Source organism: Cygnus olor, chromosome 2, assembly GCF_009769625.2.
Source record: "Cygnus olor isolate bCygOlo1 chromosome 2, bCygOlo1.pri.v2, whole genome shotgun sequence".
Taxonomy (NCBI): Eukaryota; Metazoa; Chordata; class Aves; order Anseriformes; family Anatidae; genus Cygnus; species Cygnus olor.
The window spans coordinates 15,894,968-15,922,333 of record NC_049170.1 but is presented as its reverse complement, the minus strand read 5'-3'; the positions used below and the strand labels follow the sequence as shown (position 1 = coordinate 15,922,333).

The 27,366-nt window shown below is 37.4% G+C and overlaps 1 protein-coding gene across 8 annotated transcripts in view; it reads right to left on the bottom strand.

Annotated features, from left to right (window-relative positions):
* ARHGAP12 (Rho GTPase activating protein 12) overlaps positions 1 to 27,366 on the bottom strand; it is a 77,653-nt gene that overhangs the window by 26,735 nt on the left and 23,552 nt on the right. For 5 of the 8 annotated variants that reach the window (XM_040547218.1, XM_040547215.1, XM_040547219.1 and 2 more), the window contains exons 3-6: positions 18,331 to 18,594; positions 12,449 to 12,589; positions 10,808 to 10,888; positions 2,639 to 2,764 (exon numbers count right to left, since the gene is read on the bottom strand). In XM_040547218.1, the coding sequence (XP_040403152.1) occupies positions 2,639 to 2,764; positions 10,808 to 10,888; positions 12,449 to 12,589; positions 18,331 to 18,594 (612 nt within the window). The remainder of the gene's footprint in view (positions 1 to 2,638; positions 2,765 to 10,807; positions 10,889 to 12,448; positions 12,590 to 18,330; positions 18,595 to 27,366) is intronic. The other 3 variants (XM_040547220.1, XM_040547221.1, XM_040547222.1) reach the window with 1 other exon arrangement.

Genomic DNA, 27,366 nt, shown 5'->3' with positions numbered 1-27,366 from the left:
GCTCAATCTAAGGAAACCAACTTTTTCCCTCTCAGAGAAGTATGTTTTTCCCTGCTAATGAAACTTTTTAGCTATGTAAATCCTGATGGCTGTATACCAGTATGTGCCACGGCCACTAAACAATCAGCAAGTACATTTGGTATCATCCAGTCCCAGTCAGCCCTGGTAACCCACAACCTTCCCTCTGACACATTTAACCACTCTTCACCAGCATGTTTTCACAGAATTGAGTTCTGCTGTTTTTCCAGGAAAAACAAACTCAGAAATCTTTAAAAAGCAAATTCCCTAGGAGTCAGCTAAAAGCTGTTTTGCGGTTGATGCACCAAAATACCCATTGTTTTTTTCTCCTTCTATTTCACTCCAAATTTGAGATAGCTTTCATACACTAAGGAGCTCTGGAAGAAACCTAACATACACAGGTATGAATTACTCCTTTACCAGATGCTAATTCTAAGCAGTTCATACAAGAGTGTGCCTGCCAGTGGTAATAAAATGGGTCCATCAATGCAGTAATATTTAAGATCCACGAGTCCTTCCACAAAACACTAGCTTATTGCTCCACTACACATTTTTAAATTTTCCAAAAGCATTAATGTTGTGCTTTATATGACTCCTTACCATTACCAAATGCACACTGCCCGCATATTTTGAAGCTGTTAAAGTAACTTCAAGCTGCTGGCTTAGACTTTACAAGTCTGACTTATATACACAGTTTCTTTTGGTTATTACACCAGACATTTGTACAGTTGCACATCTACTTTGGTGGGTTTAAGGTCTTGGTACTTGAACGTTGGGTCTTGATGAAAAGTAAACAGCTCCTCTTACTCAATGTTTTACAAGAGCTTCTTCATTCAGTGCTGAGCTACATAAAGGTCATTCCAAAAGCAAATCTTATACGTAAGAAAGAAGTCTTCCTTTAAAAGCGGGGCCAAAATTTTAAGTTTTCACCAACAGAATTGTTCGTACCTATGAAGTGTAAACGTCACATGAGACTAGGAGAGCCCTCTCAGCCTTGATTTTGCAGGACTCCATTTAGCTTTCCATGCACATGCGACAGCACATTTGGTGCAGAAAGATGCATAAGGAGATGAAGGCAGGATGAAGGAGCAGTAGAGTAGAGGGACCTCAGAACTGCTCACACTGAACTGACACGTTCAGGTGCAGAACGGGCCAGTTGCTAGCCAAGCACGGTCCCTGGCTCCTCAGCACCATGTATGACATATCCTAAATGGGCAGCTCAAAAGCTTAAGATCAAATCCAATAAATTCTGTTCTGAGAAACTACATCAACTCTTGATAGTGCACTCAACTCCTTGTCCACAAGAAGCTCTTCATTTCAACAATAAAAACTATTAAAATATACCAGAAACAACAGGTCAAGCATGTTAACATTCTGGGCAGCAGATCCGTTTTCATGACTACTGCTGTGTTTTGTCATTTAAGTTTGTCTTTACCATCTGCAATTACACAGGCCAACTTATAGAGGGCTTTTGCCATACTCTCAAAATTTCTACCTGTATCTTATGAAAAAGGAAGTCTATTAGCCAGTTTGCTGGCATCTTATTCTGAGTAGCCTGTGCTAAGATTTCAGCATTACAACATATTTCAGTTTCCGTGAAACTTGGGACTGACTCCTATGAAGTTCCCGGAAAAGCAAGTCATCACCCTACGCCACCAGTTTCAGTTCTTCCCTATATACATCAGCTCTCCTGTATACATCCTTCCCTATATACACCAGCGTGCTGACGGAACGTCACAGCATAGGCAGAAACAGCGGTGACAAAAGTCAAACAGAACAGAAACAGACAGAGGAAGAACAAGGGAGAGGCTCTGTCTACATGTTTGCTCAAGCAGCATCTGTTACCGTATAGTCCGAAACAGACTTCCAAGAATGTGCCATTAACAATGCACAGAAAACAGCTTCTGTTATCCCTGACTCACAGCTCTTTTCAGACTAAACTCCCAGCTCAGCTCTGGATTAAAACAGGGAGTTTTAGCATTTTCAGTACTGTCCTCTGTCCTTTAGTAACATTACAGCCCTGCTGCAATCGAGCACAACTTTTCCTCTTTACGTATCACAGTGGAGATCGGCAGAGAGGTCATTAAAGGGATAAATTCATTGTGTAATAGCATTATTGCTATCTTTAGAGAAGAATTTTTAGTTTAGCAAGTGCAACTTTTATTTCAATTCTACGAATATTTCACTTCAGTTATTCATCTGCAATCCTTAAAGCGTACTTACACTGGGTGTCTTCTATAATTAAGATATTCAGAGATGAAATATCAATATACCTTACATGGAAACCTCACCCATATTCATAATTCTTGAACTCAAACCCTGATTATACTCTACAGCCTGAATTGAATAACAGGAAATTCCCAATTATAAGTAAATGGCTGTACACATCAAAACCTGAACTAACTCTAAAATATTTCAAGGATAACAAGAAAAAGACTACTACTTACAAAGAAACAATAGTGAAGTTATCTACCAGTCCTTGTATTCACTGAATGTTATACACAGCAATACAGCAGAATACAAACGAGATTTCAGAAATTCATGCACACTGATTTTCTGTTAAATACTTTAGAAATCAGAAACGGTTCACATTGGAGCATGCTGTTTAACTCACTCCTACCTTATCGTTGGTGTCCAACACAATTGTGCTGTGCCTCCATTTTGTTAAAACTATTGGTTCTTGTAGCCTCCTGTCCAGACTCCTACTCTTTATTATATCTCTTTGCTGCTGTGGTGAAGCATTATACTAAAGAAAAGAAAAATCAAACTATAAGTAGAATCTAATTTATACAAACAACACCTGAGAATGCCATTCATACATATTAACAGTACAAATGTTCAGATTCCCTATTTCACTTAAGGGTATCAAAATAGCCTTCTTTTTCTTTTGTTTTTAGTCTTCAGAACTTCCTGTCTGCTGTAGTGCCTCTCTTGGGCAACATACAGATGTTTGATTTCTTAGGCAACAGCTTATCATTCTGCAACCAACTGGCACATTGAGAACCACCATGGCATTAGAATAAATACAAGATATAAACATTCAGTCTTCATATTGCACCAACAGTACTATACCACCTGTCAGGTCTTATGTAAAACAAGGAGAACCCTTCTATTCTACTGTAAGCCATACAGATTGAGAGTGGTGATAGACTGAATATAATTCTCTTTGACCCAAACGTTTGGTATGGCTAGGAGAGGAGACAAAAAGGTGAGGATTTGCTTTTCAGAATAACTACACAGAATTACTGACAGAAGGATTTGCTGTTCCTCAGCACAGAAAGTAAGTATTTAGCAGGAAATAGTTTTAGGACTTGGCAGAGCTTTAATAGCCCAAGGAAATAGAAGACCTACGTTCTGATAAATCCACTAACTCAACAGCATCCCAAAAGATCAAGAGGTTAAGAAAACGTGAAAGCCGTGAGAAGGACATAGCAATTAATTTCATCTCAGCACTGCAGCACACTTGTCAGTAGTGCAGTCATTTCAAATAATCACCATCATCACCAGGGTAGCATTATAAAGAATTATAAAAATATTTCAAGCAGAGTTTAACACTGAAAGTACAAAAAAGGAAAAAACCACATAAATTTTGTTTGTTTTACAAGGGCAATAAAATTCTTATTGTCTCTATTCAGTGTTGGAAGACTAAAATCTGCACATAGGAACATATGGAAGTATTTGTGGAGTCACATAAAAGACTAGAACCGACTGGGTAAGATGTAACACAGAAAAATCAAATGTCCTTTTTATTAAAAAAGGCTAGAACAATAGTCTTTGTAAGTACATTGAATTCCACAGTTTTGCTGCATATTTACTACTGTAATCCTGGAGTTTGAGGTCTTCAAAGACAATAACACATTCCAACAAAACGAAGTAAGATTTAAGTTAAATAACAGAAATGCCAAATTTAAGCTAAATAACTCAATGCAGTTAGTGTCTAAATAAAGAGCCGTCATTACTACTGCCATGGCAGACACTATACGATAGCAGCTTTGTTGAAAAATCAGTTTGTGTTTCAATGTCAATACTTAGAAAGTAAATGATAAATTTAGTATTTAATTTATTCCAGTATGCATAACAGTAATAAAATACTCCCAGTTGAATGAGAATTACAGTACAGAGAATAAGATTTGGTGGTTCGTGTACAGACAGAGGCGTGTTGGTTATCATTGTAGAGATCCACATCCAAGATAGCAGTGACTTTGCATTGGTTTCAGCACATTTACATTCATATGACAACAGGTATGTTTTAACAGTGAGGTTTAAGAAACTTTTAGTTTGCACCCTTGTTAAATCAAAGCTGAACTCTCATTCAAGCTACAAGGAATCTAAAACCAGCTGACTTTCTTGTTCCAGAAACATCCACTCTGCAGACACTTCTGCAACTCAATAAACAAATATGCAATTTGCAATATGCAAAAAAACGCCCATACTACAACTAAAATCTAACCGAGTTTCAATGAAACAATGCCTACACTGCAGAAAGCTGCCACAGTGTTCCTCACAACAGTTCTAGAGAATTTAAATGGACAGTTCAAACATTTTTTGCTATAAAATGAACCATTTATTTTTAAAATATCTATACTTAAGTGACACCGTTGAATATTATTTATGGAAATCCTCTATGCACTTTCTATTTGAGTAACTTGAAGAATTCAGGTTCTAACAACAGTCAAATACAGACTTTAATGTAAAGCATCTTGAATTTAAATCTGTCTTAAGAGTTAGAATGTGGGCACAGCCTACTTACAGGTGATCTATATTTAAAAGGTGCCTTTTATACCACCACAAATCAGCAGGAGTCTACTTATCTCTACAGACAACCCCATCTTGAAGGAGAAAGGGCCTGTAACACAACATGACATTCCAGTTTAACTAAACATTTAACAAGAAAGTAAAGAAACAGTATACATGGAGCTCATTAACAACACACTTCCAACAGTTCAGGAACACTGTGCCAGGTATCTTAGCAGCTTCAATATTTTGCTTTGGTGATACAAACAGTGTTAATAAACTGACAGCTCTTTAAAGAGAACATTTGACATCTTTCCCCCATTTTCTCACAATATAGGTGTCAAGTAAACAATTTTCACTCAAGTGTTCATGCCTGTTTGTCAGGTGTGGGTTTGTTTGTTTTTTTTCCCCACCCTCTCCGCAAACAGTAGAATAAACTACTAAGGGAAAAAATAAAAAATATATTTCTGGGCTCAAGACAAGCCTCAGCTTCTGAAATAAATGGTCTGATCTGTGATTTTCCAAAGAGAAGCACAGTGAGATAAAGATACTGATTCAGGCTCCGCGTTATATCCAACTGAACTAGCCATCCTCTAGACTGGACAGATGTCACTGGCTAGAGAGAAGTAGCCAGAGCTATTGGTGATGCAGTCAGACGCCTCCTTGGCGTCTCTGATGTAATTTTGAAGTAAGAGATTAGGCAAGGGCCATACAAAGATCATCCGATGATACCATGCATCTAAACATCAGACCCTAAGAAGATGCTATTATTTTCTTAAATCTAAAATTTTTGATAACGTGACCAAGAATTCTAAGAATGCAGGCTGCTGCTCCTTTAAAGTTTTCCCCCAAAATCAAAAATTGTCCCATTACATTATCCCCTCTAGCACATCGCCTCCATTTGTTCCCTATTCTACTACCAGTTTCTTTTTTATCAGGAAATAAGGACATCAGCAAATTGTTCACAACCTTACCGCATGTGCCAAGTGATGCTGACTTCTTGTTACACCAGCTCTTGGTGTAGGGTAAGGACACTAATGGTGTAAATTTGGGTAACACAGAGTTATTTTCACTGTTGAATTTTTCAAGCAGCTGCTTTCACAGCTACTTGAAAGCTCTCTTTGCTTTGGTATAAAATTATCTAACCCTCACAATTAGCTAAATTATTTATATTTAATTTTAACCTGATAATATGGCATGGCTCAAGGCACTGTCCTAGCCTAATTGTGATTGGAATAAATGCAACACCTCCGAGTTATTTGTAGCAGTTGTCCCCATTTTTAGGGAGATGACACAGATCTGTCAGCTTCAAGAAACAGAACAAAGATTCTTCTTTGTTTGCGCTAACGACAGCCACAGCCAAATGCAAGGAACAGGCGAGTGAAGGGAGAAAAGCGTGGAATGCAACTGACAGTGAAACTTGGTAAAGACCCAAAGTTAAATATTTTACGCTACTTTCTTGCAGTTAGAGATTAAAATAGGGACATTTAAGAATATTCTGATATCCTAGTCCTCTTTACTACCTTATTCTAGCATTTGCAGTTCTCCCAACAGATAGTCTGAAATCATATATTAAAAAAATATTTTTTTTAATGTTGCCTCAGAACAGAAGTATTTCTCCAATGCTAGAACAGTCTTTGGCTTTAAATACATTTTTTTAGTGCTGTGATTAATGTACCACTGATGTACACATTTTGCTCTTCTTACCTAAATCAATACAATGTTTTTCTTAACACGTAAATATAAGTTTTGTGGTTGGGTTTTTTTTTTTGGTCTTTTCATGGACCTCATCTCTACCTCATACTTTTCTTTCCTTGGAGAAAATGAGACTCATTTTCCATCTGCATTGCAGCAGCGTTTGAGGCAGCAGCCTCTCTGAAGCAACAGAGGCTGTGCAGGGGCAGGACGGTGCTGGAGAAGGCAGCTCCACCTGAAGCAGAAGCGACTGGAGACCCCTCTGGATCATTGACTTTGCTGCCTTGGATGTTCTTTGCTTTACCTTCTTACCCACTGTTTCGCTAAGACTGCTGGCCTGTGAAGACCAGCACTGAGTCAGTACCAGCACCAAGTCAGTACTGATTGCCACAGGCACCACTGCTTGCCCCCACCTTCTCTTATCTGGTAGGAATGAAGGGGGCTGGAAACCACCACACCAGGACAAGTGAGGAAGACCAGACCAGGCCTCTTCGATACAGGTACACACATTAAAGAGAAAGGAACCAAAAAAAAATGACTACATCTTCGGATTTATCTCAGGTTTGTCATAATACCACCTGCACTTCTGTCCTTACATACCTCTAAGTCATCACATCGGCTGAGGCAGTCTCAACATCCTCCAAGCTATCCCAAACTTCATGACAAGAATGTGAGGATTATTCACTATTACTAATGTGTACAGACTTACAGTAGACACGAATGCCAACACACACAATGTGTTACCTCAAACCAAGTAGCACTGCTCACGGTAGGACCTGTTCACATCCTGGCCACAAGACAAGTTCATATATACATATTTTCACTTTTTTCTTTCATCATTTGACTGCACAGTATCTTCTTCCTATTACCAGCATCATGTTTATTGTAATTTTTCAGGTGGCATTCGTTGTCTGACAGCACTGAGGTCTCCAGCAGCAAAATCATTCACCTGAGCACCAGAACTGAGACCTCTGAGCTCACACTTGATGTTGGAGGGCAGAGATGGCAAAAGAAAACCGTCAGTCTAAGATGACATCCCGAAATGAAGCTCCTCTACCTACTGCCGCCTCTGTACATACAGCAAGTGAGGGGAGCTAATGGTGAACTAACTTCTGAGAACAGAAAGTGTAATTGGGATAACATAGTCTCTAAATGTTAACAGCCAAAACTATGAGTTCGCTCCTGATGCTTGTAGTATAAGCATTTTCTTCTGATGTCTACTCTTGCATAAGGGAACTCAGCTGATGTCCAATAATCATGCTGTTATGCTATTTTTCTTTTTAGATATAAGACTAGGAATGCATTTAGAAAACTGGGAAGACAATAATTCAGTATCTCTAGTTTTTATTAGGCTGTCCTCTTCTCCTCCCCTTTCAGCTATTTATTCAATATTTATTATGTAGTTTTCTCCTTGCCTTTTTTTTTTTTTGGTCATCTTGATAAGTTGCATTTTTAAACTTTAGAAGGTTTTTATTCCTGAGATCAACTTAACTTTTTCCCCCCTTAATACAGAGTTCTTCATTTGCTGGAAATATAAAACTTCTATTAGAAAACTACTAGGCTTACGGAACAGGGCCATATCCTTCCTCACTATGATTTAGATATTACTCATTCACTAAAAAGGAAACAAACCAATTTTATCACAAACTATTCACAGAAGACCTTATACTTTTTTTTTTTTTTTTTAAATAATCAACAAGAACTGATAACTGAATACAGCAGAAATCACAGGAGAAAACAAAGTCTTTTGGAAGAGGTAGGACAAGTTATGAGTGAATATTATTATCCACTATAAAGAATAATTCAGCATGTTCTTCTGTTCCACTACAAAAAGCTGGGTCACACTCATGAGTCTTAATAGAATTTTTCTAGCAGTTGTCAAAGCTACTCCACCCGAGATGTTGCTTTTAGCCAGAGGCATTCAGCTATTCCTAGATGTCATGTAAATATACGTGACTGGAGGGATTTCTATGAGACTGTCTGAAATAATTTGTTTTGTAACTCTCCCTAACTCCTCTAATATCAGATATTTTTTAAACACACATTCAAGACTACTGAAGTGTTATTCCAGAGCACGTTCACATTTACAGCTAATGCTATAAAAGTGAAGTTTTTTCATATAACGTATTAGATCAGCTAATGTGCTATTTCCAGAAGCCTCTGGATGTTTTTTTAGTTCTATCGATGTCCAGATTACTAAGAATCACCTCAAAAAGAATTACGATCTTTTTCTGGTTTAACAACACTACATGACCATACTATTCTATTTATTTCACAAAATATTTAGTTCATATATTGCCTTCCAAAATATGTTGGGGGAAAAAACTGATCTAGAGAACCACTGTAGATTGTATCTAATTTCTTCTTAAAGATCTTTTTTTTCCCAAGTACCTTAATTTTCATTTAAGCAGGAGTTAAAACGCTGGAGTCTTTCTAAGGTCGTCTCACCATTCATGAGAGTTTTTGATAGAGATTATTTTTCTTCAAAGTCGCTCTGCAGTCTGCGTTGTCTTTCCAGTTCATTTGCTCCTAAGCGCTTTTAGAACACGCTTCAGCGAGTCTTTCAAAAGACTGATCTTCAATCACGCTTCAACTACTCACAAGTTTTTAACGTTTGTTTTTACTGTATGTTTTTCAGATACACAGACTAGCTAAATGTTTTGCTAAAACATTTAATCTATTCCACCGCACTCAAAGCTAAAAACTAGGGATTTCTGTCAACAGATAAGCAGTTGGACTGTGAATCGAGAAGTCAATTGGTCTTTTACTTCTGTTAACCTTGTATTTGCTTCCAACCAAGATTTAGTACATTCAAGAATGCTCAGTAAGGAAATTAAGAATATTTGCTACTCAAATAGCCCAGGCTAAACAATTTAAGCAAAATTCCTAACAAAAATATTTGATGATTTTCATATAAATATGAGCTAAAGCATATCAGACCATTAACTCCAAGAAACAGAGGCTTTGTTTCATTCTGTAGGTGGTTAATAACACTACGGAGCCCAGAGGTTTACGAAGAACCACTAGAATATCATGCACAAACACACAAATACTAGACCTCACTCCTGTAGTTAAGGTGCCTCAGGTTAACAGTGTTGGATTCTCTTCGTGACTTGTTACAGTTGGATTAAAGCCAACTCCACTTGCTATTTAGTTTAAATCCAAATCCAATCTAGTTCAGTGGAAAGCAACTTCTTCACAGTCAAAACCTTCTGTGCAGAAGTCACCGAATGAAGTACCCACGATATCATTCCCCCAAATTACCTTCAACTATATAGACTATCAATTGCTTCTGGTAAAACCTGTCCTAGCAGATTTGCACACTGCTAATCTAATAGCTAATCAATAGCTAAGTAGCTTTTAAAAACAATAGTTACAGATTAGATAGCTTTGACATGTTACAAAATTCAAGATACCTAACACATCAGATCAACATAGGAAAATTCATAATGTCAGCTCAGCTCAGATACAAATCCTTTAGCTGATGTAACAATAGCGTAGTGTATAGCTTCATTTGTAACTTTAAATATTTTCCCACAAGTATTACAAAAGCACTATTACAGTTACTCCTTTTTAAGTAGAAATGACACTATTTTGTACTAAAGGAACAATAGTTGAGAATCACACGCTTTGATATGTTCAATGCAAGCAATTCCCTGTGAATCTTTTTTTTTTTTTATAACCTTACTATATGAGATCAAACAAACATCCTAAAAGTTGTACAACTACATCCTTATGACAAATGTTCTATTAGTTTTTCAACATGAAAATGTAAATTAAGTAATAATAGGAACATTCTCAGACTACCTAAATATGTCGATTTCCTACAAATTTTTATTTTTATTCCAAAATTAATAAATACCAGAACACACTTCTGGTGAAGCTCTCAAGCGTCATCCTCAAAGACACCACAAAACTGTTGAAATTTGTTTTTTTAACACCTCTCAGTATAAGATTTAAATCACCAAATTTAGAAATATATGACAGAAAAATCATTCATTTTGGAGGGTAATAAAAATAGACTGCAGTTTTTAAGGAACATTTTGTTTTGTAAGAAAAAAATTTTTTCCTACAAAGATTTTCTATTTCAGAGATGAATCACAGATAATACTTTGCAGTCATACATGAAAAGCTCAGTTCAGAAAAGATACCTTTTTGACATCTGAATAGTTACATACATCTATTTTTTATGTCCTTTAGTATGTTTTTTTCTCTCCTCAATCAGAAATTCCACAAAAATGCCAGAAAAGTAACTAAGCCCTCTTCTTGCAAATAACTCCCATTAAGGGCCTCATAGAACATTTCCTGAGAAGGAGAGGAAAATCCCAAGTTGTTAAAGTTTCTTTATTAGGTCACTCACCTTAGGTAACTCCCATTCTGATCGGGAACCATCAGCACTGTAGTAGTATGGTCTACCTTGTTCATCTGCGTGTTTTATCCACTGCAGAAAGAAATGTGATGACAGGAAATATAATTAGTGTGACAGTCATAACATAGACAGTCTCTGGTATTTGGGATGTAAAATTAATTTTTATTAAAGTTCCATCCACTTCAGCAGTGCCTAGCGAGCAACCTCCATTAACTAACCAAGGTTAGTTAACAATGGGAGCAACATTCTAGTTTTCTGCTTTCTGAATAGCGCTCACTATCATTTTTTCCTTCTGAAACACCTCAGGAAAAACACCTGCAATATCACAGTTATGGAATTCCTGATGACTCACATAAACTACCAAGAGAATGTGATCAACAGATATTTTGAAGATTACACATCTCACTTTTATCAACATTATGACATCAGTTTAAGGAGGTACAATCTTTGTACCAGATCTGAGTAAGAACTATATAGATAAAATTACAGAATTACAAGAAGCTCAACCAGCAACTGATAATTTAAGAGATTATTGCACAATTTGAACAACTACGTTTTTGTACCATCGACAGGAGCATGAGATGCAGTATCTAAATAAATCATGAAGAATGTAATTTATGTAACCTCTATCAGCAGCTCCCAGAACCAAAGAGGTAAAACTATGGTTATTATCACTAGTTGTGCAGAACAGACAGAATTGTGATGAGTAAAATTCTACAGGATGGTCTCACAAAAAGATGCATAGAAAAAACATCAGGGTTCTTGGGTCAAGTAGGTTTCACAGAACTGCCTTTCAATGAATTGTTTGTGATAGGAAATACTGTTCTCTATCAGTTCCAGTGTTATTTTTTTTAAACAATACTTGCATGTTTGCCAAAGGAGGTATGAGCTATAGATTTTTAGCAGAAATAGATTAAGAAGGACAAAACCCCAAAACTGACATAAAACTCAATCACGTAAAAGCTTACATATATCAAGTAGAGAAGAAGTAGTGCTACAACATGGTAATTATACTACTGTTGCCATAAACACTTTTTGAAGGTTAAAAATCAAAACAACTTCAGTGAGCAATTAAAAAAAAGACTTCTTTACAAATATATACAACTATCATAGTCATTTTTCCTGCGTGGTAGAAATTTCTAGGATATGCCCAGAATCATAGTAAGTTATCAGTAGCAATTATCTCCTTGGAATAGAACATAAATCTACTGATACTGCTATGGTTTAAGTAAAAAGTTTGTCTATATCTGAAACCAGTACTGAAAACCTCAAATAAGGCAAGAATGAAACTGAGAAAGCAGCATTATTTTCAGTTTGAAACCATCCTATCTGGAAGGCCTATCTCATAGACAAGAACAACCCTTAAAAGATAAGAGCATCATACTGGTATTAAGTTCATTCCTGAAGCGTAACCAAGAGGATGGCAGGTGGGAAAAAAAAAGAAAAAAGTATGTCCTTAGTACGGCAAAGGACATACATAAGAAAAAAATGTTAGTTCAGTTGTGAAATTTTCATGCAAGTTTAAAAATAAAAGGAGATACCACTAAGGAATGCTTTTGACTTCTAGAAACGAAATCGGAATTTCTAACAGTGAATTAGCTGAACATGTGATGAGAAGAAGGGAAAAAGTACCTTTTCATTAGTATAGTCATTGGTATATAAGGTTTGACCATGTTCATCCAACTCTTCTGACCAACCCCTTGGAGGAGAACCATACTGACTATCTGACTGGCTGTAACAAGAACTGTGGTCGTTTTCTTCTGATGAAAGATGCTACAAGTAGTCAGAAACATAAGGCAGTTTTGAGAATGAAAATGCTTTAAAATCTGAAAGATCAAAGATTATTTGGAGAGAACAAGAATAGCAATAACTGAGAGAAGTTCACATTTTTATACCTTACATCAGAAAATAAGACAGACATTTTTACAGTTCGTAAGGATTTGATAATTGCTAGGTAATTCAAAAACATTTTTAGAACAGAGTTTATACTGATAATTTTTTTATTCTACCATACCATATTCCAACTACTCAGATTTAAACAATACCATACAACCATTTCAAATATAATTTTGGCAAAAAAAATTGGAGCCAATCTAAATTTTATTCCCACAAATTTACATTACTCATTGATGAAGAAAGTCAGCTTTAGTAAACTCTGTTGCCCCAGAAAACCTGGATGACCAACTGGTTTCCTGGCAACGTCCCTGCTTTCATACCTGGATTCTTTCCTTCCCAAATAGTACCTGGAAACACAATAATCATTTAGGATAACTTTAAACTCCATTTCCACCTATCTAGGTCTGCAATGCATCCTACAATAATGAGGAATTTCCACCTTTCTCCTTCCAATGCTGACAAATGTGACAACAAGTGATTCATAAATCAAGATATTCCACCAACTGAAGGCACAGCTAGCTGAATTGCAAGATTACCTTCCAAAGGCAAAAGTGGATTATAATGTAAAGAACAAGTTTGGCACGTGAAGTAAAGATTTTGCACACACACCAAAACTTCTGTTCTTTAGTACACCTCGTTCATCTCCTTCCCAAGGTATTGTAGATATTATTCCAAGTATCCACTCCATGCATCAAAAAAAACCCTCTCTACATTCATCTTCCACAACAATATTTCTACAACAGTCTCCTGAGGAAATCAGCACACATTTCCTCTCACAGTATCATGGATCATAGGCTGTTTGCAGGCAAAATCTTAAGAGGGAACGCATCATTGCTATTTGAAAATGATGGTTAAATATGGACTAAGGTTCAACACCACAATGTAAAGGTTTTAAAGAAAGCCATAAAGCAGGAAGAAAGGCAAAATTCCCATTTTAAACTAGGAAAAAAAAAAGGCAAGCTTCTCCCTCCTGAAAAGCTTAACTCTCACAAAAAAAAAAATCCAAGCATCTGAAATTCACCAGTTTTAAAGAGACTGTTTTTAGAGACTACATATTTAGTGACATTTCCAAATTATTATATGGGCTTTTGGTGTTAGCTTTTTGAGTAGCTTACCACTTGCATGAGGGAGACTCCCTAAACTGGCACAAGCTAGCTTACCAAGCACAGCAAAACCCATAGCACACAATTTGGTCATTAACAAACCAACATAAGCGTGTCTTCTACAGCGAAAAGGATGGGTGCACTTAAACTATGCACTAAACAATCTCACCTCACGGACACAGGATAACATGAAAATCTGAATTGCCGATTTCTGACTATTTGGACAACAAAAAGTCCTCAGTCACGCTTTTACGCTTGAATTGAGACCACTGACTTGATATTAATGTTATTGGCCCCACTTGAACAACTGTTTTATAGGATAATTGTGGTGTATATGCGCATTTAAATTTACATTATATTTTAATACTTAAATACAAGCACACTGACATTTGTTCCATCAAAGTAGTAGACTTGGAGGGTATGGTTTTTGTTGGTTTTGGTTTTTTATTAACAGGAATTCTGAACAAATAACACAATGCTTCTTCCAAGTAATTCCTGATACTAAAGAAGCACTGTACACATTTAAAACTAAACAGAAGACTTAAAAATGAAAAATTCTCCAAGAAAAAGAAAGCTTTTGTTCAGTAAAAATGAGTTAACACAGGTCTGTAACCCACTATATCATGCCTGAAGTTCCAAGGCTGAGCTAATCCCACCTACCACACTATCTCAGACCTTAACCTTGGCTGACAAACTTAAATGAAATGCCTGAGTTGTTTCAAAGTTTATCAAACCAAGGCATCCTTCATCCACCAGCTACTAGGAACAACTGCTAGAGCTGCTTAAATGGGGATTAAAGAGAACACTGGCCAAACCACGCTCAACTATATTCAATTTCTCTCCCAGCACTAACTGCCTGCAGGCTCTCTACCCCACTCTCCCTTCATGTAGCCTCCGTGCTACTTTGTAGAGTCCCATCCTCAATCACAGGATACCACATTTAGCTAAAAGCATCTTACGCAGGCAGCTGCCAAAACCTTACACCTCCTAAGAACTTTACTGTGACATTAAAAAGCGAATTAGAAAAATGTCCCCCACATCATCATTTCTAATGCCTTTCCTGCCTTTTTTCCATTTATGCTGAAAATCAGGGCAGAGACCAGGGCACACTGTATTTAGAAAAAGGGAATGTTTATGGTCTCTCTTCTATCATTAAACCAGTTTTGGAAGTTAACACTACTTTCCAAAACAGTGAGGGAAAAAAAACAAGTCTTTAAAGATGCTAGCATCCCTTTATTACCCTGTTTATTTTGAAACAAATTAAAAACAGGGGATGAAAGAGCATCTTGGCCACATTTTTTAAATGCAGATTTCGATTTAAACGAAATAGTGCTGCTTTACAGCAGGTTGTTGGTTAATTCACTGGTCTCCACGTTCTGGTCTCCCAGCTATGCATCAGAGGTTTTTCCCTTCTCTGATCCGACATCAGGTCTCATTTCACTTACAGTCCCACCCTAATTAAACCACTCCACAGTTTGACCAATTTCTCCCAGTTACCGTTTAGAGCTCTTTCCTCAAAAAAATTAGCAAGTCACTGCCTCTGATAAATTTTATCCATATTTAGTCTTCCTTTACCAGAGGCCCTGTTAGGATTGCACTGTTCCCCACCCCCAAGTCCAAATAACTGCCACAACTTAAGGCTGTTTTCTTTGTGTCATACCTGTTATCAGCTTCAACACGTTAAGTATAATTTTGCCTGTTCTTAATTATAAAAAAGAAAAAAAAATTCCTAACCACAAAGTCTTAAGACCAACTACAAGCTATTTATGTTCTAATAAATTCCCTATGAATACATACATTATAATATATAGCCATATACAGTTCTCATATTGATGTCACCTTGTCATTTTGCTACCTAATAAGATACAACCTCCTCTAAGGACAAACCGTTAGAGATACAACTAGCATTTAACCTTTGTGCATATGCTCCTGTACTGCTAAATCTGAAGGGAATGAGGAGAACTGACCAGTAAGTAAAAGCCTATTTAATTTCATTAAAATAAATTAAATCAGTTTTTGCTAATTAAGATATATTTGTTCCAACAGCAATCTAAATCCTCATGGTCAGACAAAATCTGGGATGTTCTATATTTTACTGTAGCTTAGCCTGGGATCTCAACCTGTACTCTAAGGTATTAGAGTACTTAAAGTACTTAAAGGTCATAAATGAAATGGTGAACACAACCAGTGGAGTGCGAAGTACACTCCCAAATGCAGAACAGAAGGGAAAAACTGGCTTCAAAATCAACAAAAACTTTAATACCTTAGTCAGACAGGACAAATAATGTAAGGAATTTGTGCTACTGGAAATTTTTCAGCTCGACACAAGTTTATGTTAATCAAAGCACGCATCATCCATTGATCTTACAAAGAATGAGAATTTAACAGATAAAATTGTTTGAAGGTCAAGCTGTGATACCTTAAGCATCACAAAGAAATGGAAGAACTGAGCTGTCTGATATAATACACAGGCAGTAAACACTAGGCTTTCTGAATGTGCAACTACACAGTGAAGTGGTGGTACAGAGGTGGGAACAGGAATCAGGCATTATTTGCAGATGGTGGGGAAAGAGAAAGAATTATTCAAAGTTCTTCCATGAGAAGAAGGAATAGTAATCACACTAGGAAACCGGTTACTCTCACTGCTAGGTGAGTTACTACTCAAAAAAGCAATCATCTCATCCTGACTAAGAACAAAGTCATATCCAGCAAAAACACAGCCAGTGAGAAATTAACAGAGAACTGTAAAATGGTTGCAGACATTTTGCCAGTTTACCTGTTGCAGCCACTAGCTTGTGACAAGAAAAGACTGTTTAAATGCTTGCAAATGTCACTGCTGCTAGGAAGGCCATTCCCAGTGGCAATGAAGAGGTTCCCTTTTCCTTTCTTTCCTCTTTCTGTCACTACTGGCCCAAATGCAGACTTCCACAACAGGACTCCTAGCAATCTAAAATTTCTGAGCAGCACACAATTAAATTTTAAAACTAAATAGTGTAATAGCTCAGGAGGAAATCCACCTAAACTATACATATTTGAAAAGGGTATATAAAAGTGGAAGACTTTTTGACAAATATGTTTGCTTTTTCTTTCAATCAAGAAACTGATTAACCTAAGCACTGTTTGAATACAAGAGCACTATTTTAAGCATATTTAAACAGTAATATCCATCTTCCAGCTATTCCGTTTCTTTATCTGAACCACAGCAGCTCAAATAGACTAACACTACTGTTTGCCTCTCCCTAGCAATCAGTCGCACAGAATATATTTGCACCTCAAATATTATCCTAAACAATCTTTTAACATTAATAATTTCATAGTAAGCTTCAATTCTCTTAAACAGAATCTGTGGCAAAGCTGAACAACTGAAAAATGCTTCAAAAGGTAAAACGTTTGCATAGTGAAAAAAATCTATTGATATACCTACAGAATAGCATTTATGGTTGGAATGTAATCAAGTCAAAAGTTCCTACAGCCAACTGCCAAAAGCTGGGACAGATTCTCCCCACCCCAAGCATTTGCCGCTATTGGACCTAGACAGTTGGTTGGCAGACCTGCCAGCACCATAATTTGTCTTCTTTTCTGCAATACCCAGTTATCATTCACAGAATGAAGAAAAGGATTTTCTCAGTTAACACACTTCCATAACCAAGTATTGCTCCTTTGACTGCCTTTTCCTCTAGTTTGTTCAAGAGTTATCCAAGGCTCCGCACAAAAATCATTGAAAAGTGTGTAAATTCAATTCTCCTAAACAAACAGATAAAATGGATGGAATTGAATAGAAGCCTCAATTATATCAGTATTTTTGACCCTGGAGGAACATGCTATGGAACTCTATTAAGTCTAGTTTTGACGCCTAGACTCCGGATTTCTCTACATCCATCTCTACAACCACCTAAATTCCTCTCAAAAAAAAAAAAAAGTGTTTTCCTGTAAGAAAAATACTTCATATTTAAATGTACTGCCACATCATTAACCAAGTAGTAGCAAATAGCTATATATCGTCTGCCTTTGTTTTACTGTATAGTTAACTGAGGTTGATAAAAAAATTCCCCTTGCTTTTTTCATCCCCCTTCCCACACTCCCTCTCCTTCCCCATCTCCCTCTTCTCACCCAAAAATATGCTGAATATACTGAAAAAGAGAATACCATATCAGAAAAGTCATGATGGCCTTCATACTCAATTGTCATTTAAAGCCCTGATAGTTTCAAGGTTTCTTAGCTTTCCTTTAATTTTAAAAGCAAAGCTGCAACACCTAATGAAGTACTGCTGGGCACTTTTACAACTAGTACTCAGATTTGTGACCTGTCTTTTACACATTTCACGTACATACTAATACACAAAATTGACTGAAGAGAGAAATTGTTGATCTTTACTAATTCATACCAAGCCATATGACCAAAAAGACAAAAAAAGACACTCCTTGAGACCTCAAAGTTCAGACATACCAAGTTCTATAACAAAACAGTACTCATAGGCATTACAATCTCATCGTTTGTGATCTTAGAACAAACTACCTCATGATCTGCATGGCTCTGGGAATCCCCTTTATTAATGCTTGCATCTCGGGCCCAACGTGGAGGTTTCCAAGTTCGTTCCTGTGATCCTCTGTTGTAGTAATAACAGCGTCCTGTAGTATCTTTATGGGTTTCCCATTCCCCATTTATTTGGACTGGAGCACTTGTAGGTAGTGGTGGAAGTGCAGACTGAGATATTTTCAGTTCTTGTAAATTAGCATAAACTGGTGAATCAGGCCTCCCTTGGCTTGGTGGAGTAGTTGGCTATTGAGAGAAGAAATGTATTATTAAAGAGCAAATGAATTTTATAATGCTCCCTTACAAATCAGTATACATTACAGTTGTAAAACAAACCAACAAACTCCCTTTTTTTTTTTTTTTTTATTACATATAAAAGCACAAAGGACAGCCACAAGATGCCAGGGCATGAAAACATTAGATTTTTTCAATGTTAAATAGATATAGTTTGTGATGTTAACCTTATATTTAACAATTTTTTAGCATTTCTCCAGCTGACAGCTGATAATTATGTCTTGCAATGGATTTGAAATACACTGGCATCATCGTCAAAATAATTGTATGTTTAAAAACTTCAGCTTTACAGTTCCAGTATTGCTCAGTAACTATAGGTAACATGCTTTTGTTCAAGACCAAATGTAGCATTTCTTACATGTCACTTGTTAAGTAAAGATGGTTCCCCAGCCTTTTTCCTCCCCTATTGCTATATAGATGATGGTGAATATAAAGCAGCACTTTTCAGTTTGAAAGATGAGCACAGTGTTATGAGAAAGAAACTCCAGAAAACACCTGGGTGGTTTACCTGCAAGCCTTTCCAAATAGATGCTTACTTAAGTAGTTTATGTAATATCACTGACAGTGTTCTGATTACCACTCCCTTTTTACAGGAATTAAGTGGCTATTCTTATCCAGCTAATTTTGTTCATGTATATGCACATAAAGAGAACAAATGTCCACGAGAAAATAAAACACCAATGACAATTTCAAATTCATAGTTTGACAACCATGCTTTCTGCTGGCCTTCATGTTAAGTCTGTGGCTCTTACCAAAACCATGAGTGCTTTCAAATAAGTCACAGAAGCGTTTAGGAGAAAAATATACTTTCTGACCAATTTTTAAAGTACAAGTACATAAAACACACCACACAGAAGACAAGTAGTTCACGAAAGCTGACTAAGAGGTTGTGGGAGCAGCTTGTTATTAAACGAAACTGAATAGCTGCCTGTTAACACAGAGCCATCTCCCTGTGTCAGGGCACTTTATTTAGGCATCCAAAGGAAGTAAAAATATCATTCATACCATTCCTCCCCCCTGCTCAGTTTTAATTCAGAAGCTTTGCTGGAGGCAAGTCCTTGTGCCTCTTGTTGCATCTTTCAAAGGAAAAAAAAGAACATACTGCATTACATAAAAGATCCTTTATAATGTGCTTTTAAACATTAAAACCTTGAATTGCTAATCTAGGCCACATCTCATCATAAATTATTGGGGTTTGCTCAGGCAAGACAGCATATTGTACCACACAATCAGATATAAAGTGATTGCACCACAGCTGTAACCAAATATGGGCAATATCCACAACCAAAAGGGGAAATAGCTAGAGAGGAACTTAATGAGATTAGAACAGGCATGGACTTGTCTTGTAAGTCTTTAAAAGAGAAAAGGCAATTTACTAGATATAGTATGTTTTACAAGAATACAAGGCAAACCGGGGGTGGGGAGTATCTGCAGCACTCACAAAATCAGCCGAAAACAATTAGTATCCTCCTCCATTAATTCAAAGGAAAGAAATCTAAGGTCTCCCGTTTTTAAGAGGGGCAGGGGGAATGCCTGGCTTTGGTAAAGTTCTGTTTCTCGAGGGCATTAACAGCATAAGGAGCACTGCCACAAGTAAAGACTTGTCCCGCTGTCCTCAGGGATGCCTGAGGATGCCACCAGATGCCGTGCGCGTGAGCACAGCCAGCTTGTGAAACACATCGGGCCTGGCGTGTGCGCGGAGCAGCTGCAGGCAGCGGTGGCGGCGCACAGGCCTGAGGACACCCCCTGCTCCTCAGGCACCAAGAAGTGGCCTGGAGGCAGGAGGCCTGAGGCCCAGTGCTCAGAGATTTCACTCTGAGGTCTTCCCAGGTCTCAGCATCACAACCAGAACAGCGCCAGGTGAAGCTGCAGGGCCTGTATTACCCTACGCCGATACAGGGAGCTCGTGGCCGATGCACAGCCACGTAGCCCAAGCAACACTCTGGTTAAGTTTAAAACAGAAACGTGAGATGAAAGTTTAATGAGTGTTTTTCTTCTGAATGTTTAGTACTACTAAACTCATAATACCAGCTTCTGGCTTGCCCGCGGGAAAGGCAGAACCTCTGAGCTGAACGACAAATGGGCCAGCTAAGCATCCTGCTAACCAAAGGCCCAGCTACCACCATTCCCTGCTGCACCCTCTCCTGAGAGATTTCCCTGGTACAACTTCAAGATTTTTAAAAGGTACCCTTCAAGTTACTGTTCTCAGCGAAGCATGGAAAACGCAAAAAATAAATTTAAGTACAACACGTAGCTTAGCTGTGAAGTACGTGTACGAGGGATCCGACATGCTTATCAGGAACTACTTTAAATAACCACGTAGCACGCGGCAGTACTTCCTCATACCTCAGGACACGCAACAAGGTACACTGCTCTCTGCAATGCTGCGTTCGACAGCGTCCAATGTCAATGCTAAACTTATACAGTAAGATTTTCTCGTTTATTGACAAATCAAAGCAACTTTTACAAAGCTCGTCACTTCCTGAGGTAGCCCTATGGCATTTCCCAGCCGGTGCCAGCAAGAAGGCAGGTCCCTCACCCCCATGGGAAGGGGACTGCCACAGGGACCAGCTCCCTCCAGGTGGCCCTGTAGAGCTCTCAGGCTTCAAACAACTTTGCCATTGCCTTGAAGGTGAATGGTTCCGGTGAAAAACTGCACGCTGCAAAAGCCTTTACTAGTTTCAAGCCAAAAAGCATATTAAAATAATTAAAGTTTCTTTTTCTTAACCCATTTACTCATCACTAATATATAAATCCAAATAGATAATGCGTTACGTAGATCAAAATAGTTTACAACAGCTTCCTTGACTGTTTTCCCATATCCAGACATATACAGTTAAGGGAAACTTAAATGTATGCTAACCACCAAACATTTTGGTATGGACATGCGGAGCTCCAGTTAGAACTTCCTTCCCTGAGATTCATTTTTGTCCTGAAGAACTCCGAGTGCTCATAAACGTGGAAATAAATCTACTGAGACTGCTTGTTCTTTTAATTTTGATAGTGAGAAAAAAATGTAAAACGTCCTTCAACATGCACACACACGTACACACACAAGGTGGCTTATACTCAAAACATTTCAAACTTCATCTGCTGCCTGGTATGGTTTCAAGTTTTTTCATGTTGCTTTCTCCTACTAAAGACAGTAGGAATTCTTGCTAGGTAAAAGTGATAAAGGAAAATCAGAAAGCAGAAGTACTTCTACAGTGCCACAACTTGAGTGAAAATTGCACAGCCCACTAAGCACAATGACAACTTTATGAATAAAAGGACCTCTCCCTGAACTCTGTAATGCTCAACATTTTAACACATTACAAGTCTGCTGTATTTAAATTCAGTCTTGTTGCAATATCCGCACAGAAAAAAAACTGCCAGCAGTAAATCCTTGCAAACTGACAATGAAGACTTTCACACAGGCAAGACAAAGCTTCCAGGATCAACACAAAACATTCTTCACATACAGACATTACACACAGCTTTTTCAGAACTTAGTTTTTACACTGACACAGTAGGAAGCAGATATGTGCCTTTAAATAAAACAACTTGTTAATCATTCATGAATGAGCAGTCAACATTTTCAACAAAGGCCAGATATGCTATCAGGCCTCTGAACACTTACTTGAACTCAGTGCAATGAAAAGTCAGCTTGCTATACTTCACAAGGTACTTTTCATTACCAAAATGCATTATCAGCTTCTCAGAGAATACCTTAGGTTTGAATATTACCTTATACAAAAGGCTTTCTTCAGATGCCGGTATTTGTTCAAGCATTCAAAAAAAGTTTGATGCACGCTACCCTACGGCATAAAACTCCAGTTCTGGGAGATGGACAACAGATCACCTCCTATCCACTGCCTAATAATGTGTTGCGTTTTTTTGCTTATTTGTTTTTCTAAATCCAATGAGAACATTCTGCATTAAGGATGCCAGCAATTAAAAGAGAGAAAACAAAATTCCTTTTAATCTGATGCTTACCTTTTTCTTTTTACAGCACTTAAATCCTAGGACAAATCTTCTAGAACATAACTGCTTCAAGTATGATTGCAGTGCTAGCTTTCAAAATATAAGCTTTTTCAGAATAAACCATACGTGATTTTTCCCTCCAAGACAAATAGTTTTATTTGTCTTGCTTCTTTTTGCAGCTTTTCTGAACGTTAAAAATTTGTAATTAAGAGCTTCCATTTCAGTAACAGCATTCAGACTGCTGAGAGGCGCTGATAAATTAACAAAAAAAAAATACATAAACCTCATGTTAATGCTCCCTGAGTTACATTCAACAGCATGCAAAAGAGCAACATAGCACTGAAGGAACCCGAGGGTGTACTGGTGCTCTGCAGCAGTGGGCAGGCAGAAGCACAGGCACATTCTCCAGCATCCAGAGGGAGAACGAAGAATCCCAGTTCCCTCAACAACCGAGCTTCTTGCCAAGGAATTGCCACTGTCCTTTTAGTAAGGCCTGGGACTTCAATACTAGCTTTATTCCATAAGAATGATATAAAAGAAATCTCAAAAACTCTACATTTTCATTTTCATGAAGTGACAGCTTCAACTGGAATAATTAGCTTACCTCCTCCTCCCTCTTTCTGCTCATGGCCTAGGTTTCTACAAACATGTTCAGGATCCTACATTCTTTCTAACATATTGAGGCACATATAAAAATTCTTATAATGCCCAACAATACTTGAGGACGATTTTCAGCAAGTTTGCTGCTACTTCACAAGTAAACCTAAACTAATTTAAAAAAAAAAAAAGTTAAAATGAGAACCCAAACAATTTTTATGCCCTAACCTTTTCTGGCCTAATACTTAGCTGGGTAATGCTTTAAACTGTAAGCCTACAGTATGCATAAAAAGAAAACAATAAATATTATAAGCCTGTTTACAGATGACTTTGAATTTAGGACAAGAAATATTAATGCTGTTAAATATTTCCACTACAGTTTTCATGTGGACCTGTGATTATGAAGTGATAAGAAAATTTAAATGACCTAGTGAAGTAATACAGAATGAAAAGCATCCTACATAGATTCCTCAGCATACATTTGTCTATTGAAGGCAACTCAACACTTAATTTTTTTAAGTAGGACACTTGAAACATTTAAGCAGATAATCTCAAGTGTTTTTTTTTTTTGTTTTTTGTTTTTTTTTTTAAATGTCTGGCTAATAACTTTCCATCAGACTGAAAATAGTAAAAAAACAAACATGTAATTTATTTTTGGTAATTACATTTTTTTTTTTGTCAATTTTACATTTACTTGCACTGAATTACAAGCAAAACTATTTGAACTATTTGTTCTATTTCTGGAAATATTTACCTACATTTTACTATAAACGTCTATTCATATTTTGCTTTATGAAACTACATTACAAAACAAAGCATTGTAGGACATAGGACATCACCATCTGCCAGAAAGCTCTTGTGCTATTTGAGCCATTAAAAAAAATTATCCCAAAGTTGCCGAAAATATAACTCTTTATCTGGTGATATCATAACGCCTTTTCAGCAAAAAGTCTGTAACACTCTGAGAACAGTACTAAATAAAAGAACAAACAAACAAAACTACACACGCACCTTAGTGGGATACAGTGAATTATTTGACTAATATCAAAGTAAAACACATTCCCTTTTCCTGGTAACCTGAAAAAAGTAACTTAAATTGTTTTCATACTCATCAAGGCAGTGATTCATTAAACTGCACTGCAAAAACCCTGCAGCAGAGAAAGCCAAGAGGCTTGTTCCCGTCACATTCACATCCGATTAGGAAGAGAAGCGGAGAGCCTCCCCAGCAGGACAGCTCTGGGACGACCGGGCCGGTCGCTGCAGGCAGCGGTTGGCTACTCCTCTCCCTGCCAGAGACAACACTCCATCAATCGTAATTGACTGATCAAAGAAAACTGATGGAAAACCTTTCTTTCCCCCTCTTTACACAGTACAGATTTATCATTCACATTTCTATAGCACTCCCGACCATCTCAGTGAGGAACCCTTACATCAGCTTATGAATTCTGTAGCAATACACGGGCGTATATAATTGATCGAAGGGCTGCGACAGTGATGTCAAATATTTTATAAAAAACGGAAGTAAGACCTCACAATGGGATCCTTTGTAAAATATGCACAAAGATGACAGTGTTTACCATACTTGTTCTCCACCACTTGCACAATCTAGCTTGTCCCTTTAATAAAAAAGCTTTTGTCCAAGGCTACAGACAAAGCTGCTTTTCCTATAGTAGGAAATTTAAATACCATATGAAACACTTTACTTCATGCACGCTTACACAGAAAGTTTACCCCAATTAGGAAAGAGTGGCCAAATTTAACATGTTAAAGAGTCAGCCAGTAAATTTCCTTCACTTTCAACTGTCCATTCACCATACAAACCACTGATGCCTTCAACAAACATAAGGTAGTCTCTGTAACATATTTCAGAAACATAGACAGCATCTTCAACAACCTGGACATGCCATGCAGTAGTAACTTGAAACATTTACTTTTCCCCCAAGCTTCATAGAAGTGATATACAGTTGGTCTTGTAGTAATGAAAGTTCAACAAAGCTCGTAAAAACACTAAATTTATTCTGTGTTTTACCTTAACTGCTTGCAATTCTTGACCGCTGTGGAACCTGAAGTACATGTTTAAAAGCAGGTTTGCGAAGAAGAAAGCTGTTGGCATTGTTTGTGATGTCTCCTGAGGATTATTTCCAATAAAATCTAAGCACATTAAGAAAACACCACAGAAACCTAGCTTCCTTTCTCCAGTGGAAAAGTGTAGTCTAACGTGCCAGCAGCTACCACAGGGCAGCATCACAAGAGCGAAAGAGCTTTAGATGTTTTAGAAGCCTTACAGCAGAACAATTGGCACAGTAGAACAATCTCCAAATAAATAAATAAATAAAAGTTTCTAGAGTACTGGAAATTCACAAGCCATTTACCGTTTTAAAAAATTTAACGTATAGCCCCATATCTTATTTGCCTCATAGAAGCCAAGTAATTTAAGAGAGCTTATTAGCAACTCTGAACTTCCTCTGTGTTGTCACCATCACAGTACCACAGCATCTCCACAACGTTCTCTCTTACAAAATACCATGGTGGGCTGGAATGGTGTTATTTGACCTCATGGTAGCTTAAAGGTCAAAAAAAAGTTTCCATTAGTTTACATCACTGCCAACTGAATAGCAATTTTTCCTACGCTTCCTATTTTCAGTAGTACAGATCCCATAGCATTTAAGCGTACTTCTGAGAGTTCAGTGCTTATACAAAGCTGAGTAAAGCCAGGCACCCCTAGAAAGTGCAGATGGGAAAGTAAACATCACCTTTGGTAAGATTCCCAAGCTACTGAGAAGATACTGAAGTTGCGTTAATAGCTCAGAAAGCCTAAAAGATAGCTCAAGAGCCACCTGATCAAATATATAATGAAATCTAACTTATGCCATGCAAGATATTAAAAATCATGACGCACTGGCACAAAAGTTATACCATCCTACAGTTTTCAAGAGAAAGAAAAAGCTATAGGCACTAAGAACTTTAATATAAATAAGGGCTGCTACCAAATATTTAAGCTTTAAAAAAAATTTGCACGTTATTGTTCCAAAACATAGTAGTCATCAAAACTGCACTCTGTCAAAAAGGGTATTTAATTCCAAGCATTTCACAAGAAAATACAGAACTCCCACACAGTTTATTTACAGCTGTTGTCCTTCTACTCTGCTTTTACAGCAGATTTCACTCGTGTGAAACTACTTCAGAGAATGTTGCTTGTGGCAGCAAATTCTGTAAAAATTTGTTGCGCTAGTAGTTCTTTGTTAGGTGTTAGAATAACTTCAAAATATCTTGTTGCTCTTATGAACTGCAACATCTCTAAGTTTTTAATAACATGCAGCTGCAGGACATCACCAGTATTTAAACAGGATGAAAAAATGCTAAAGTACCAAGACGCTTATTGATATAAAAGCAAAACCCAGTTACTAACACAGCTAGCTGGCCTAGAGAACAACCACAGTACAGCAGGAAATCAGATGCTAGAAAATTCCTGTTGGCTTACCTTACTCATATATTAACAAGAATATAACCTGTTGGATAAGCAGCGGGCTTTATCTGCTCCTGAGCAGTCAGGCAGCTGTATTTCACACAGCTAAGACAGCTGCTACCCCACATCTGCTGCTCGGAGGTTTCTCCGGTTATTATTTACAACTACTACCCCTGAGCTGCCTCACTACACGTGTTCCCCAGACCTCTGGTGGGCAGCTGACTTGATCGGCGTCCCACTTGGGATGAAATGGAGCAAATCACCTCAGAAAACAACTCCTGTAAACGCTTACATTAACTTCCATAAGCAATTATACCAAAAACCTGACAACCAAGCGTCAGTAACACACAATTTATAAACTTGAGCAACATCCCAGAAGTATGCTCTCAGGATTCTGCACGGCTATTCAATTTCAGATTGACACACCACATTTTGCCATGCTAGCTCTGTATCTCTACAAACCTAAAAATCAAATTGTACACCCAAAATCTAGAAACATTACGATGAACACTCTTCACCAAGTAGTTTAGTCATACTCTAACGCAGACCAGACATATGGTAGGGAGATATGGATCTCAGGATGCAACTGTTCTCAAGTCTGTATATGTGAAGTCCCGATTGTTTCCAGAGTTCTTTTTTCAGCCAATTTTTTCAACAGCTGTCCTTTTAAACACAGCAAAACATCTACTATAAAAAAA